Source organism: Gymnoscopelus microlampas, assembly GCF_963454915.1.
Source record: "Gymnoscopelus microlampas genome assembly, chromosome: 20".
NCBI classification, from domain to species: domain Eukaryota; kingdom Metazoa; phylum Chordata; class Actinopteri; order Myctophiformes; family Myctophidae; genus Gymnoscopelus; species Gymnoscopelus microlampas.
In genome coordinates, this window is record NC_139957.1 from 36013099 (window position 1) to 36028098 (window position 15000).

The 15000-nt window shown below is 43.2% G+C and overlaps 1 protein-coding gene and 1 long non-coding RNA gene across 3 annotated transcripts in view; one reads left to right on the forward strand and one right to left on the reverse strand.

Annotated features, from left to right (window-relative positions):
* runx3 (RUNX family transcription factor 3) overlaps positions 1–15000 on the reverse strand; it is a 64997-nt gene that overhangs the window by 29779 nt on the left and 20218 nt on the right. For both annotated transcript variants that reach the window (XM_084044425.1, XM_084044424.1), the window contains exons 3-5: positions 7808–8073; positions 6423–6579; positions 4350–4454 (exon numbers count right to left, since the gene is read on the reverse strand). In XM_084044425.1, the coding sequence (XP_083900551.1) occupies positions 4350–4454; positions 6423–6579; positions 7808–8073 (528 nt within the window). The remainder of the gene's footprint in view (positions 1–4349; positions 4455–6422; positions 6580–7807; positions 8074–15000) is intronic.
* LOC311035924 overlaps positions 2719–15000 on the forward strand; it is a 176266-nt gene continuing 163984 nt past the window's right edge. The window contains exon 1 of the long non-coding RNA XR_014599809.1: positions 2719–2795. This is a non-coding gene — a long non-coding RNA (uncharacterized lncRNA). The remainder of the gene's footprint in view (positions 2796–15000) is intronic.

Below are 15000 nucleotides of genomic sequence, written 5' to 3' on the forward strand. Positions count from 1 at the left end.
ACACACACACACACACACACACACACACACACACACACACACACACACACACACACACACACACACACACACACACACCCACCATCTTTTGTTTACTTTGTCAAGAGACAGCAATATCGCAGGAAAAATAACACAGCAAATGTCATTGTTTATCTATTTGCATACTTTGTACAGTCTGCGTGCCAAATGCAAATAGGATCAACCCGCCGAGTCCAGAAAACATCCCCACTAGCCTGGACCCCTCCCAGCGCCCGCTGCTCGCCATTCTGCTGCACAAACACACCCAGCAGAGTAAATACAGACAACAAAACATGACAATGCTTGTATGACTTCTACGGCTCTCTGTGTGTGTGTGTGTGTGTGTGTGTGTGTGTGTGTCTGTGTGTGTGTGTGTGCGTGTGCATGTGCGTGCGTGAGAGCTCTGCCTGGATGCAATTGAGTGCATCCAAGCGTATTATGTTTAATGCATATTTTGGTCTTATCAGACCAGTCACCACATTGACCTCACTTTAGCTACTGAACAAATGAACGCTGAGTTCATCATTTTGCCTGCAGCATCCTCTCCTCTCCTCTCCTCTCCTCTCCTCTCCTCTCCTCTCCTCTCCTCTCCAGAGTTGTGATGTGTTCATCTTGCCACTTAGGAAGATGGCCACCTAAAAGAGCCTAATTGTCACCCTCACCCTTCACAGTACATGCACTGACATGTGGCACAGATCTGCTTCTCAGAAAGAGGAGGGTGGGCTCCATAACTGTAACTGGTCACACCGCCTGTTTGACTTCAACAGAATTTCTGACGACCAACTGTGACAAATAGGCTGGGGAGGAAGTGAAATGACGGATGACGTGTGTGTGTGTGTGTGTGTGTGTGTGTGTGCGTATGAGAGAGTGTGATGAGGAAACAATATGCAAGGGAAAGAAAAGTACTTTGCTGAATGCTGCCCTACTTTCTGTTCAGAAACCATGTACGATATGTGCAGTACGTGTATGGCTGCATGCATGCATGTGCGGCGACAGAGACAACGTATGTATATTTTTGCCTGCATGTGAACGTGTCTCTCTACCAATAATGCGTGTTAAAGCCTGAGTGTGTTTCTTGACTTGTTTGTGTGTGTTCGTCTATCAGCAGCCCGGTGTTTCTGTTACATTGCCGCAGGCGAGCCACCGCTGCAGTCCTGTCCATCAGGTTCTGCCGACTGGATCTGTAAACATTAATAAAAACCTCCTCCCCTCTGTGCCAGCTCCTGCTGGGGCTCTGCTGCTGGCAGCCATGCAAATACAGGCCGTAGACAAACAGCCAGTAAAGCTCTGAGCAGCCTGCCAACAGGTGAACACAGCAGAGCCAAGCCAGACTTATGGGCTCTCTGTGTACAGGCTATGAAACACAATATGGACAGCAATGATGCCTTTTAGTGCTGATGAGAAATGGCAGGTCGTCCCAAAGCAATAATCAATATATAAGTAGCTAACGAGTGACACACACAAAAAAACAGAAATGCTGTTTGTTTTAATTGTGGGCGCAATGGTTTCCCTGTATTGCCTCAGAATGATGAAAGACTTAGAAAGTACACAACACTATGTCTTGTGGTTTGAGCAGAACGAATAATATTTATAGGTATGTCTAGACAAAACCATGACAGTTGCTTGATTTATCTCCTACCAGAATGTCTGCAGGTACATTTATTCAGAACCTCATCTCACTTTCCAGCATCTGAGCTGACCAGTTAACCAAACCAATATGAGAAACCAGATATGCAATGATCCAGAACAATATTGACTGTGTGTGCACTAGTGCTGCATTTGAGACCAGCTAAAGCGAGACCAAGTTAATACCAAGACCAAAGTGGGGCTGAGACCGAGTCAGGACAGAGACTGAGGGGAGAGACTGAGGGGAGGCAAGACCAAGTCGAGACCGATGAGGGGAGACCGTGACCGGGGGGGGGGGGGGGGGGTCCAGAGACCGACTGAAGATCCTAAAAATCTTTTAATCCTAATTGAGACAAATAATTCAAACTTTCAAAATAATTTATGTAAAATACAAATATGTAGCTTACTATATAATAGAGAGCAGTCTTTTGAGCTGAAATTTGATTTAGCTGACTTTTGAAAAGCTAAATTTTAGGTATAATAAAATAAATTAGGTCTTTGACGTGTATAAAGGTCTCTATTCAAAGGTATGTATAAATAAACTACACCACCTGTATTATGTAGTACAGTACAAAACCTTTTTGAATTTGAAATGGAACTCATTTAAGCAAAAATACAGACTGGAGTACTACAGACATATTATGCACAATGTTATGAGTGTATTTGTTGATATGAACTACAAAATCCTAATAGGGAGACAGTGGGGTAGTATTGGATCCAATATTCAGAAACAGTTTCAGTTTTTGTTTTCTGTTTTGTTGTCTTGTGAACGTTCTCAAGAATACATATTTTCTCATGCTTATGCAATGCTATTCTTTGAATTCTCCCACTGAATTCTCAGCAGCACTGTGGTGCAACTGAGTTTAATGGAACCCTAAATTCCTCCTGTCCTATATTAAACAGTGACACTTTATAGCGCCCCAGTGCCAGTGTAAAAGTAGCATGGCCACTCTGACGCCCCGACTGGAGCCGTGATGAGTTGACAGAGACAGACATGAGACCTCGTTAATGTACACAGTCTTATTTCAAGCCAGGACACTCATGCATGCATGCGCACACGCGCGCGCGCACACACACACACACACACACACACACACACACACACACACACACACACACACACACACATACACACACAGGGCTGGTTTTCTGTGAAACAAAGACGCACAGCGATCAAGCTGATAACAAACACACACACACACACACACACACACACACACACACACACACACACACACACACACACACACACACACACACACACACACACACACACACAGTGTTTATAATTATCTATTCCTCCCCCTACCCATTCTCCACACTGTCCTCTTCCATGCACAACGCCTCCTCAAATAGTCTCCAGCCTGGCAGGGGGGCGACGCCCCTCTCTCTGTGCCCCTCATCGTTCTCTGTGCCAGCCCGTATCGCCCCTCATGTGGCACGCGCTACCACGTTCTCTCCTTGCATTGGCCCGTGGGTCTGTGTTGGTCTGTTTTGACTGGGCTAAATCCACCCGGTCCCAAATAGCCCCCTCCAGCAGACATGAGCGCAAGGCATAGCTATCTGCTCATTCAGAGACCCCTAAAAACCTGGTACGGTGCTGTAGAACCATAATAAACACGATAGCTCAACAGGAATGGCCATGAAATCCTAGACACCTAGTCTATCCCGACTTGAGCGCACGAAGTGAATGCACTGCCTGCGCACACACACACACACACACGCACACGCACAGACTTACACACACGGCACCAGCACCTTCACCAAGTGACTAGACTGAGTAACCCTACTCTGCTCCATCTCTCACACCATCAGACCTTAAACCACATTAGTATGTAGCTGTGGCTAAACGGTGGTGCTAACAGCTTTAGCACACCAGGCGTCTCTGCCAGGGCTAACAGCAGTCGGGGGGCCTGCCCTGTGTTAAGTCAACGAGCCACTTATGTGGTCGGGCAGGTAGGACCCTCCGACCAGACCCATGTGGGTGAGGTCACTGAACTGAGCCATCTGCGGCTTGGAGACACACCATGCAGCTTCTCTTAGTGGTCTCAGGGTTATGCCTTAAAACGCTTTACAGTTTCCTCAGGGCCTCTCCCTGTTACACACACACACACACACACACACACACACACACACACACACACACACACACACACACACACACACACACACACACAGACACACACGCTACTGTACATACATACATACACACACACAAGACAAACACTTGCGCATGACTGATTGTCCATTTGTGTAATTGCTAGTCAACCTCTACTGCTGATCAACCATAAGCTCGCCACTGGTAGTGGCTACATGCGTGCATGCATACAGTCGCACGCTGATTCTCACACAGTGCTATATTTTCTATCATCTGCATATGACTCATATGGTTGTTTTAAGGGCACACTAATGACGCCTTTTTTCTCCCAGGCCAAGAATAGCTATACTCTCTTAACTGTGTTTTGCTCGGAAGCGCTCAGAGCAAACTTATAACCTTTTCTAATAACAAGTGTAGCTACAATACATCTCGACTTGACCAGTAGGATGTGTGCTTGTGTGTGTGTGTGTGTGTGTGTGTGTGTGTGTGTGTGTGTGTGTGTGTGTGTGTGTGTGTGTGTGTGTGTGTGTGTGTGCGTGTGCGTGTATTTGTTTGTGTAGGCCTATGTCTTTGGCTGTGTACTCAGGGAATAGAAGCATGTACTCACTGCGTGGTTCCCGTGGCCCATCAACGGTGACTTTAATGGCACGGTGGTATGTGGCCACTTGAGGAGGTCCGGTGAACACTGTGATGGTTAGTGTGAAACTCTTCCCTGCAGAGGACACAAGAAATCAGGGTCAGAAATGAGAGAGTGCTCTGCTTTGCCCCCATATCATTAGAAATGTGTTTGCTATTTCAAATCATAGGCTTTTAGAATTTATTGTCAAAGTGCAGCTTTTTTTAAACATGCTTTGTTTGTAACAATACTCTGCTTGTGCAACTTAAATTATCACGGGTTTTGGTTTGGTCCCTTTTAAGCATGTGAATTAAAAGCGAGGGACCACCCCTTTGATGGTCTGACTGCGGGTATGATTTAAATTATTGAGGGAATGTATTCCAGATTGTCCGAAGGGGCTTACAGCGGCGGTTTATTGTTCAACAAGTCTGGATCTTGCACGAGTTTCCTGGAGCTCCCATCTGCTTGAAAGACCAGTTCTAGAAGTGATCCTAGAGATCTTTGCCACGGTCCGTTTTTTCGTCCCCAGCTATGAAGCGGCGCTTTCATAAAAAAAGGCATCTCTTGTTTAAAAAAAAAAAAAAAAAGAGAAAAAAGTGAGAGAGACTGTGAGGGAACAGAATCCCGGGGTGGGGTAATTGACTACAGAAATGAAAGGTACTTTTTAATTCGGAGACGAGAGTGTTTTCCATTCATCAGTCTGCAACTATTTAAAGTGTAACATTTAAGGAAATATGCTGCGCGCGTCGGCAAGGAGCCAGCAGGGCGCTGGAAGCAGAGAGGAGGAGGAATGTCACAAATGCCACTGCTGGTTTTAAAAGGTGTGCTAAAATAACAGGCACGCTTTGAAAAGTGTCAATGGCTGACATGTAGACCGAACATTTCTGTTTATTTGCCCAAATATTTTGTACAAAACATTTCCCGCAAATAACCCGCTTTTAGCTGCGCCGAACAGACCTGCACGAGACAGTGCGCATTAAAGGAGTAGTTTTTTGTTTTTGACACATTCCTGAGGCAATAATTTGACGACCGGGTCATCGTTGGTCTGTTGGAGACTCTCTCAGACTCTCTCAGTCTCCTACCGGAGACATCAAATTATTGGCTCAGGAATGCGACAAAAACTAAAACATCTCCATGAATTCAACTTCAAATTAGTATTTTTTGGGGGGGGTGAACTACTCCTTTAACCACAGCATATTGGTCTAAAAGGTGCAGCTCTAATTGATATTTCACCTTCTTCTTTTTTTTTGATGGATAAAATTATACGTGTATGTTATAATTATAGGTCCAATTAAACACTGCGTAATGTAGGCCTAGCCTACTCTAACTGGCGGAGGCGGACTTGCTTTGCAAATTGGCCCGGGGAGATGAATTGCGACGTGTGTTTTTTTTTTTCATCCATATTGCTCACAGCCCCGGATAATTATTTGTATTCACATGGATTAGGAAAATTATAGTGGGTTTTGCGCGTGTGTTGAGCGTGACGCAGTGCTGCATGGCAGGCCCATGCAGGTGGTTCAGGTGGTTCAGGTATAGGCCTAATAGGCTACAATGGTTCTCAACCTTTGCTGGCCGTGACCCCCCAAAATAATCATATTTGAACTGGGGACCCCCCCCCCCACCCTGACAACTTGACAAGCACTTGGATTGTAGGAGTTGAGGTATTACATTTAGTTTGACTCGGTTCCACAGAAATATTGTGAAAATAGCCGATCTACAAGCTCACAATGCCTTGTGAGTTTGTAGAGCGGCTATTTTCAAAAAAAAATCCGAGCTTGTAGATCGGCTATTTTGTTTGCCTCTTTCTTATATTATTTGACAATTAGGTCAATGTTTGACCAGTTTTTATAGTATAGTTTGTTGATTATTTTTGATGCAGTAATGGTCTTTTTTTCATTTTTTTTGGGTTTGTTTTGGTATTACAATTTTAAATTGTTACTTCACTGTCATCTGGGGACCCCCCCACCCCAAAAAAAAAAATCATGTGGGGACCCCCCTGGCCCTGGGGGTCCCGACCCACAGGTTGAGAACCACTGGGCTACATCATCTTCATCCTCCTCTCACCTCGGCCGCTGCGGCCCACGAAGCGCAGGTCATTGAAGCGGGCCACCTGGTTCTTCATCACGGCCGAGGCGTTCCTCAGCTCCGCCGAGTAGTTCTCGTCGTTCCCGGCCATCACTGTCACCAGCGTCCCGTCGGGGACGTCACCCAGCGCCACGACCTGCGACAAACGACGAGGCGGTAAAAAACCTCACTAAACCAAACCAAATAGGCTACACACCGCATCCGGTGGTAGGATAAATAATGTCTTAGCTAATTTACGGCAGTGTCACTTGTTCTTCTTGCCGAGAACAACCGATAGCCAAGCTGACAACGGCGTTGATGAATTGAATATATAGGACCTCAATGGAAACAAGTCCACCAGGACTTTTTTTTTGTGTAAATCCTTTTAGACCAAGTGTGTGCCTGTACTCGTACTGTTTGCATTTCTATCTAATAAGGTATTCAGTCAATCAATCAATAATTGAGCTTTAACACAACACAGAATCCAATAATAAGCAGGAATGTTCTCTATCTTGATTATTTTACAACACAGTAAGGCCTAAACAACCAAACAATAAACAATGTAATGGCCTGTTCCACTACTGTGTTGCTGTGCTATTTCTATAAAAGAGGACAGTTGTAACACATCAATTAAATGTGTGCAATTTAACCTCAGATTAGGTTTTAATATTTTATGTCTGCCCAAAAACGGTGTCTTTTTTTAGACCGTTGTCATTTATTTTCCATGTGATAACGCCGGATATGATCCGTGATTTAGGCTATATGGTTTTCTGACACATAGATTTAGCCTTTACCATACACATCTGTCACAATGTTGATATTTAATATTATTTAATTTATGGAAATAATAGCTACTAGACCTGTGTAGGATAGTCTTGAATTATTAGTGCCATGCTTAATATCCATATTGCAGTCCAGAAAAGCATTTATAGGCCTACTTGTTTTAATGGTGTAATAAATTAGTAGCAAAAGGCAGAATTTACACAAAATAAAAAAATAAGAAAATAAAATAGTAGCATAACACTTTATACAATTTGCTTCCATGCACAAATTGACTCATCTTTTATTGCAGTTAGATACAGTATGAATATACTTTCCCATGCATGGCCTATACAGTCAACAAGACGCTCCCGGTGGCGTTCAAGGTAAGGTGCCTTTCTTTCTAATTCATATGCAGTAGCCTACATTTTCCATTATTAAAACGTGTGTATGTAAAAAATATTAATTACAGCCTACTACACCATAAATCCTCAGTTTTAATTAATCTCCGAGAGTGTGTATAAATGTAACCTTTAAGAGTCCGTGATAGGTCAACATTTGTACACACTCTGAGATAAATGACCAGTAGACCTATTATATATGAATCAGACAGAAAGGCACCTTACCTTGAACGCCACCGGGAGCGTCTTGTTGCACCTCCAGTGCGACGGCAGGACGGAGCAGAGGAAGTTGGGGCTGTCGGTGCGGACCAGCTCGCCGGCGTGGTCCGCCAGCACGTCCACCACGTTCCTGGCGTCCGGTCGCGATGATGACCTGAGCGGGCCCCCCGGGCCGGTGGCCTGCATGGTCCCGTTGCCGACGATGTCTCCTCCGATCTTACTGCAGGGGAACGACGTGGAAGGCGGCGTGAACCGTCTGGTGGTGGTCGGGTCTACGGGAATATGCATCACAACAGCTTAGGGTCAATGTCGCTGCGTCGCCGGGGTTCTGGTATATAGCAGAAGCCAGGAGTAGAGGCTCTTTTTGGGGTTTATTTAGGAGGAGAGAATAAAAAAAAGTATCTTTCCTCCTTTGGAGGAGAGAATAAAAACGTGTCTTTCCTCGCTTGCCAAAGATGCGGACGGTTGGAGTTAAAAGTCCAGTGGATGAGTGCAGGGGGATGGATGAGAAACGCGCGCGTCCCCCAGTAAAAGAGTGATTAGTTGGTGTCTCTTAAAGAGGAAAGTCTTTCTATAGCTATCTATCTATCACGAACGATAACCCCTGATCACTGAGTTCTCTAGGCCTATCAACTGCACAGGATGTGTCGGCATGAGAAACATTGAGTTGCTTTCCGTTTCTCGCCACCAACTCTACAGCAGAACCTGGAAACCGCAGCTTCTCAAAAGTCCCTCACCGTGCATGCGCTTTTTATCTCTGCCGTGCACTTGGTGAAATGTCCCTCATACACACGTTACACACTAGAACAACAACAGTAGGTATATACACGGGCTATACATGCAGTGTGCGTCGACACGTGGACTGTCTGTGGGGAGTCTTTCACTCCAACATCAAGTTTGGTAAATAATATTATGTATCAAGCCAGTCAGTGGCCACAGCAACTGGTGACACAGCGATCAAGGTATATAATCCAGTTCTGGGACAACGGACAACCCACGCTCCGCGTCTACACAGACAGACGCGCGGTGCTCTCCGGGTCGCGCCACGAACTCCGCCGTACGCACTGTGGAAACGTCAAATAAAAAAAGTCAGCGACTCGGTTTAATCTCAACCCCGCCGGAGATCGAAGCCGCCTGGATATCAATCTAAAACACAACTTGAAAGTTGCAGGAGTTCATAAATCTTCTTCTTTTCGTGTATCAAAAGTTTATGTCTTGCAACTTGATCCTCGTCGAAACTTCAGAGGCAAATGGAGAAATCCAGACGCTAGCGCTTGTACACACGCGTAATGACGACTACTTCTCTAAGGTTTATGTTGTGAAGTTCCTTTTTAAAAGTTTGATCCCTTGCACACGTTATAGAGGCGCAGGAGAAGCGAGCGGACGAGCTGAACGGTGGTGCGGGAATGAAGAGTGCAGTGATATTATTTACCCAAGTCATTTTAGTGTTTAGTGGTCGGGAGTGTGGCGATGATCTGGACCAATGAAGCGGCTGGGCTGGGCTTTCATTAGACCAATCACACTCTGCCTTGGAGAAGCCAAGTGAAAGCGCTCCTTTCTTCACCGTTTCATTCTACTGTCACACGACGTGAATTATTATTGATACAACATACATGATATAGGCCAGTGGTTGTCAAACTTTTTCCGCGTCAAGGACCCCCAAATTCACACATATTAGCCCACGGACCCCCATTTGAAAAGATATGCCAGGGACTCAACCATTTTAATTTCTTGGGGGTCCCAATCTACATCATCAGTGTTAATGTAACTCAACGGGACCATTTGGTTCCATTTGTACGCTCCCAGTTACAGACACGGGTCAATTTGGTTCATAACTATTAATTTGGCTGGGGACCCCCTGGAACCCCTTCAAGGACCCCTGGGGGTCCCCGGACCCCACTTTGAGAACCACTGATACAGGCTACCTATCTCTGCTTTTCTCTGCATCTCTCCAAAAAGCCACGAGTTTTATTTAGCAAATATGACAAAAGATGTGAACATATACGTCACTATTTGTTGGAATAAGCAGCAGTGCTTTGATTAGAAGGTGCGTGCTTGTGAAAAAGTAAATGTAAAAAACATCATGCCGACATGCCGTGATAAGACCATGTCTTGCAACTAAATTTAATCACGTGTATTCTATTAATCAAAGGGCACCAAGATACCACATGTTCACATTAAGCCAAGCCTATATGCATAAAGAAACAAACACTATATTAAATAAAATTAAATAATATAGGCTACAATAAAAGCAGTATACTTTATTTCTTTTTTTCTGATCTAAAAATACATTTCACTTGCTTTGAACTCTTTGATGATTTTAACAATATTGGGAGCAATTGTTATTTCTTTAGATACATTTTGGGGGTACATGTCAATTAATTTGAGCCTATAACCTCCGGTCGTGTCTCTTTTCACATTGGTTTGCACAGTAGCAGCCTATTTGACCTTTATCTTTTAGATTTATGTTAGGCTATAGCCTAGATTTAGGATTTTCAAGTTGCACTTATAATGTTTAATGCTCCTCTGGGATGTGTATTAAGCTAATATTAGTTGTTGCCTCGTATAATACATAAGCCTATTTTATTTTTCTGGCCAGGGTATTTGCATATAGCCAGTCTAAGATTGATCAATATCTCTTTTATTTAATTAAATTTCATTAAGTGGAAAATCAAAGTAAGCAAATTAATCATTTGAGTTCATAAATCGACGACACAACAAAATAAGGTTGTGCCAAATAACCCCAGGCTGTGTTAATTATAAACCCAGGATAGTGAGGTTACTGTACATGAGACTCACAAAACACATCAGGCACACCCTGCAATGCCAGGGTGCAATACTTCTTTCAGACACTAGTTGGCGCATTTGTCTTTTCAATATAGCTCTCATCACTGGTAGAATGAGGCAGACGTTTGCCTGCAGACAAAATGAAACATTTATTTCTGCTGTAATGTAATTTTGAATAGGAAATATTATTGCCCGGCCAAATAAACTTAAACGAATTAAGCCTTTCAGAGTCATATTGGCGTTGTTGCATTTGAGAGCTGGGCCCCGTGGCCGATTTTACATGAACCCTGGCGATAGCGAGGATCTAAAAAATATGTTTAATTCTTGCCATGAAATCAATCTGAAATCTACTGAGTTTTTTTTTTCGTTTGATCGCTGATCGTTGAAACACCTGTGAGGTATGAAACTGAATTTCATTCGCTGAATTATCTTTTTATTAAGGCACTATAGGCCATATTGCCTACCTTGGGTCTTCCCCCCCCCCCTTTTTTTCCACTATTAATTAATCTAAAAGGGCTTATCACTTAACATATAGAATATAACATATTTACAATTCATGAGGGTTTTGGTTTATAGGGTAATCGGTTTGATTTAATTGGATGTTAGTGACTTAAATGCATGATGGTGATAATTGATATAATGATAATGATATAGAACAATCTAAACAGTTTGTCAGAATATGAAATACGACCTAATGGGCGCGAATGTCAATCTACATCTAATAGACCTACAGTATATAAACAAAAGAGAAGCATTAAATAATACTCTTTATGGGCTACCATTTTAAAAATCGTTCTGCTCGTCTTTATCTATATAACATATCTTTATTATCTATTTATAACATAATTCATAGACCTAATCTATGTCAAATTAGATTTGTTTATGTGTGTGCATGTGTAGGCCCAAATAATATTTAGCATGCAAGCATGCACGCACACACATGATGTAGCCTACTTCTATAGGATATTTGATATAGATGCACGTGTGTGTGTGTGTGTGTGTGTGTGTGTGTGTGTGTGTGTGTGTGTGTGTGTGTGTGTGTGCGCGTGTGCGTGTGCGTGTGTGTGTGTGCGCGCGCGTGCCGTGTGTGCATTTTAAGTTGTTTACTTGCGAGGTCTACACACAAAGTGCAATTAAGGGTGTGTGAGGCGTTATCGGAGTGTGGCTTTAGATTTTCCCTTAATTTTCTTTATTATCACTGATGTGAGTCACAGCGTCAGAGGAGTCACTGCAGCCAAAAACACTGTGGACAGACAGAGATGGAGGAAGATTCCTATCTAGTATCTACACACCCACTGCGACATGGAGACGTTTAGAGAAGTGAAAATGGAGAAATCATAATTAGGTAATGGGGGAGGGGGGGGGGGGGCGTAGGTTCCTATAGTCTATAGATAATTCTGCAACGTCTGAAAGGTTGAGCGTTATTTCACAATGATCGAAGCTGTCTGTCAATTCTGTTTGTGGGATATCGAGACCGCGCCGCAATTTGCAAATATCCTCACCAATATGACCTCAATGCATGGTGGCGAATGGAGAAACAAAAGTACCGCTGTGGCCTTAATTTATAAGACGTCTATCGAATACAAGCCTATAGGCTATATCATAGTCATAGAATTTCTGATGAGACAGTCTCAGACTCGCAGATAAAGACTAAAAATGCTATGCCTATTTGTGCTAAAAAATATATATATATTTAGCAAAAGAACGTTTAAATGCATGGCTATTAGTTTCACAAAGAAGTGGAGGCACAGTTTAAAAAAAACGTAATTTATGCGACGCGTTAGCTTGAAGAATGAACGACAGAGCATAAAACAGGCCTCGTGTTTGAAAGACCTGTTCAAAAAAAGCTCACCAATCAATGAATGGTCGCTATTTTGAGTCAAAAGGCTCGACGGAGACAATGACAGTGTGCCCGGTAATATTTCAGTTGTTCTGGTTCATTATTAATATGTGACCACAACACGAACCAAACTGGCCAGGCCAGCACAGCGGTAATGTGCGCTCCGGGCGCCTGTCACATATTAAGACCTCTAGATTTCAACATGCAGTTTCTACGGTTTCAGCCGCACAGACATCGAGGATGGAGCCCGCCGTGGCCCTGAACGATTTTTAATGATCCGGGGTGGGTTCAGCCCTGAAACCAAGACCCAACTCCATGAGGATGTGAAACCTCAGATCCACCTCAAGGCAGGAGGCCTGTGCCATTTTTACAAACATAAATTGCGCCCCCGCCCCCTCCGAACCCCCCTTCTTCTTTAAAGGATAAGCAGAAAGTCTTCTGATTTCTAAGGTGTAATTCTTATTGTGGGCTTGTTTTTTTAAATGACATCTCAATGAAAACCAACCCAGTTAAGTATTCCTGTCAAACTAGAGTCTCAAAGAGGCAATGGAGAGTGAAGGAGGCTACCTCCATTAGGTTTTTTATTTATTTATTATCATAGCTTGATAATACATCAAAGTGTAATAATAGTATTATTGTTTGACCACTTAAGCCCTATATTTTAATATTCATCATATCATGTGTCCTGGTGATGAAATGGCCGATCTACAAGCTCACAACGCATCAAAAGCGACAAGCTTGTAGATTGGCTATTTTCACATGTTTTTTGACCATTTACGCCTATAATGATAAGCCCAAAATAATGATGCCAGGTTGAAAGTGGTTAATAGTATTAGTGTTATCCCCATTAGATCAGAAACCAGTGCAAGCCTTTGGGCTCTGTAAGACTATACCTGGTTCTAAATGCCACCCAGCCTGTCTCCCAGAGCCACTTAAAAGTCGCTTTGAAGAGGGGGGGGGCAGTCTCACGTATACTGTACATGGAGATACTTTATAGTTGTCATTATGATCTGAATCTGATCCTCTATTAGCCTGTGTAAACTCCCCGGCTATTTTGGGACACGCATACAGTATATTTGCCATCGGATGGGCAGCTATTCATTTGGAAAGTGGGCTATAGACGCAATTAGAAATAGTTTGAGGTTTAATGATGATATAAGACAAAGATTTCTATCTTTAGAGGACGTGCGGTGGCCGTTCATTTCTGTACATTCACAAATTACAGGGCAAGCTTGGCCCTAAAACCCACCGAACGCATTCCTTCCGAAAAGTGTCTCCTCGAATTTCAGCCGGGGGATTCTGCTCAGTGGAAATATGAGTGTTCTGAATGGACGACTCCTATGAAATGGAGTTTTATTCCTCTAGGATTAAATTAGCTCTACTTTGGGGCTCTGGGTATTTTATGTATGAATGATGAATTCTGCGGTAGCGTTGGAATGCTGGACTTGTTTACCCATCCCCTCCTTTTTTTGAAAACGTAGCTCGCTATGAAATGGACTTTTTCTGCTTGATATGACAAGAGTGTCTGTGATGAGCCTTCCAAGCATGATGTAAGTCACCAAAGCCATTTGTGCCAGTCCCTTCAAAGCCAAATCATATTCTAGCATCGGAGTGTTTATATACACGAGAATATGGAGAAACTTTGAGGGAACAATGAGTGGGTACAGATTGTTTGGGCTTTGGTTCACCGGTGCCGGGTTTTCTCAAATGTTGATTACATAATGTGTCAGCACATCGCAATTGGTGGTCATTGTTGTCCATTTTGATGTTCAGACAAGTAAATACGGAACACATGGAACAGATTTTATAACTTAAATTCACATTTTGGAGTGAGGCTTTCCCCATCAGCTGTAAGGCTTGATTCTAACTTTGTTGCGCACCGGTGTTGCGCACCGGTGTGGCACACCGAAGATAGCAGATCTACAAACTGACAACACGTTGCAGTGTGACGCGTTGTGAGGTTGGAGTTCTGTATATTTTCAGCTCACTGTTACTATAATTGCAGATAATATCTGAGGTATTTCAGCACTTGAGTGAGCAAACTTTGTTTTGGGCCCTGAAGTCACTGCAAAACTCATTTCAAGATCCGTATTCAAAACTGAAGTTTTCCATTTTTAAATATTATAGGTCTATCCAGTAACTCTCCAGTGTCAGGCTCCAATTCTGGATCTTTGAAGGCATGTAGAATATACATTACCCTTAAAATGATGAATGAGTTTATGACATTTCCAAAACCAGCGGCTAATTACTATGTAAGCATGACGGCCTGAGATACAGCAGTCACCAGAGGAGACAAAGAGCACATTCAACCCATGGATCTTTAACATGCTGCTTACATTTTTATAAAAAGGTGCAGAATGTGGCCCCAGGGTCTTATTATGGACCCCAGAATCAGTTGAGGCGCATATTGGTGACTAGACTGGTCTAATTATTATTATATGCGTCTTAATTCTTGTCTTGTAAAAGTAGACATGTTACTGAATAAGTAAACACTCCACAGGTCACATACTTTCTGTAGTCCTTGTTTGGTGTTGAATTTAGCCTGAGATCAGATTAGATGTGGACAGTGACT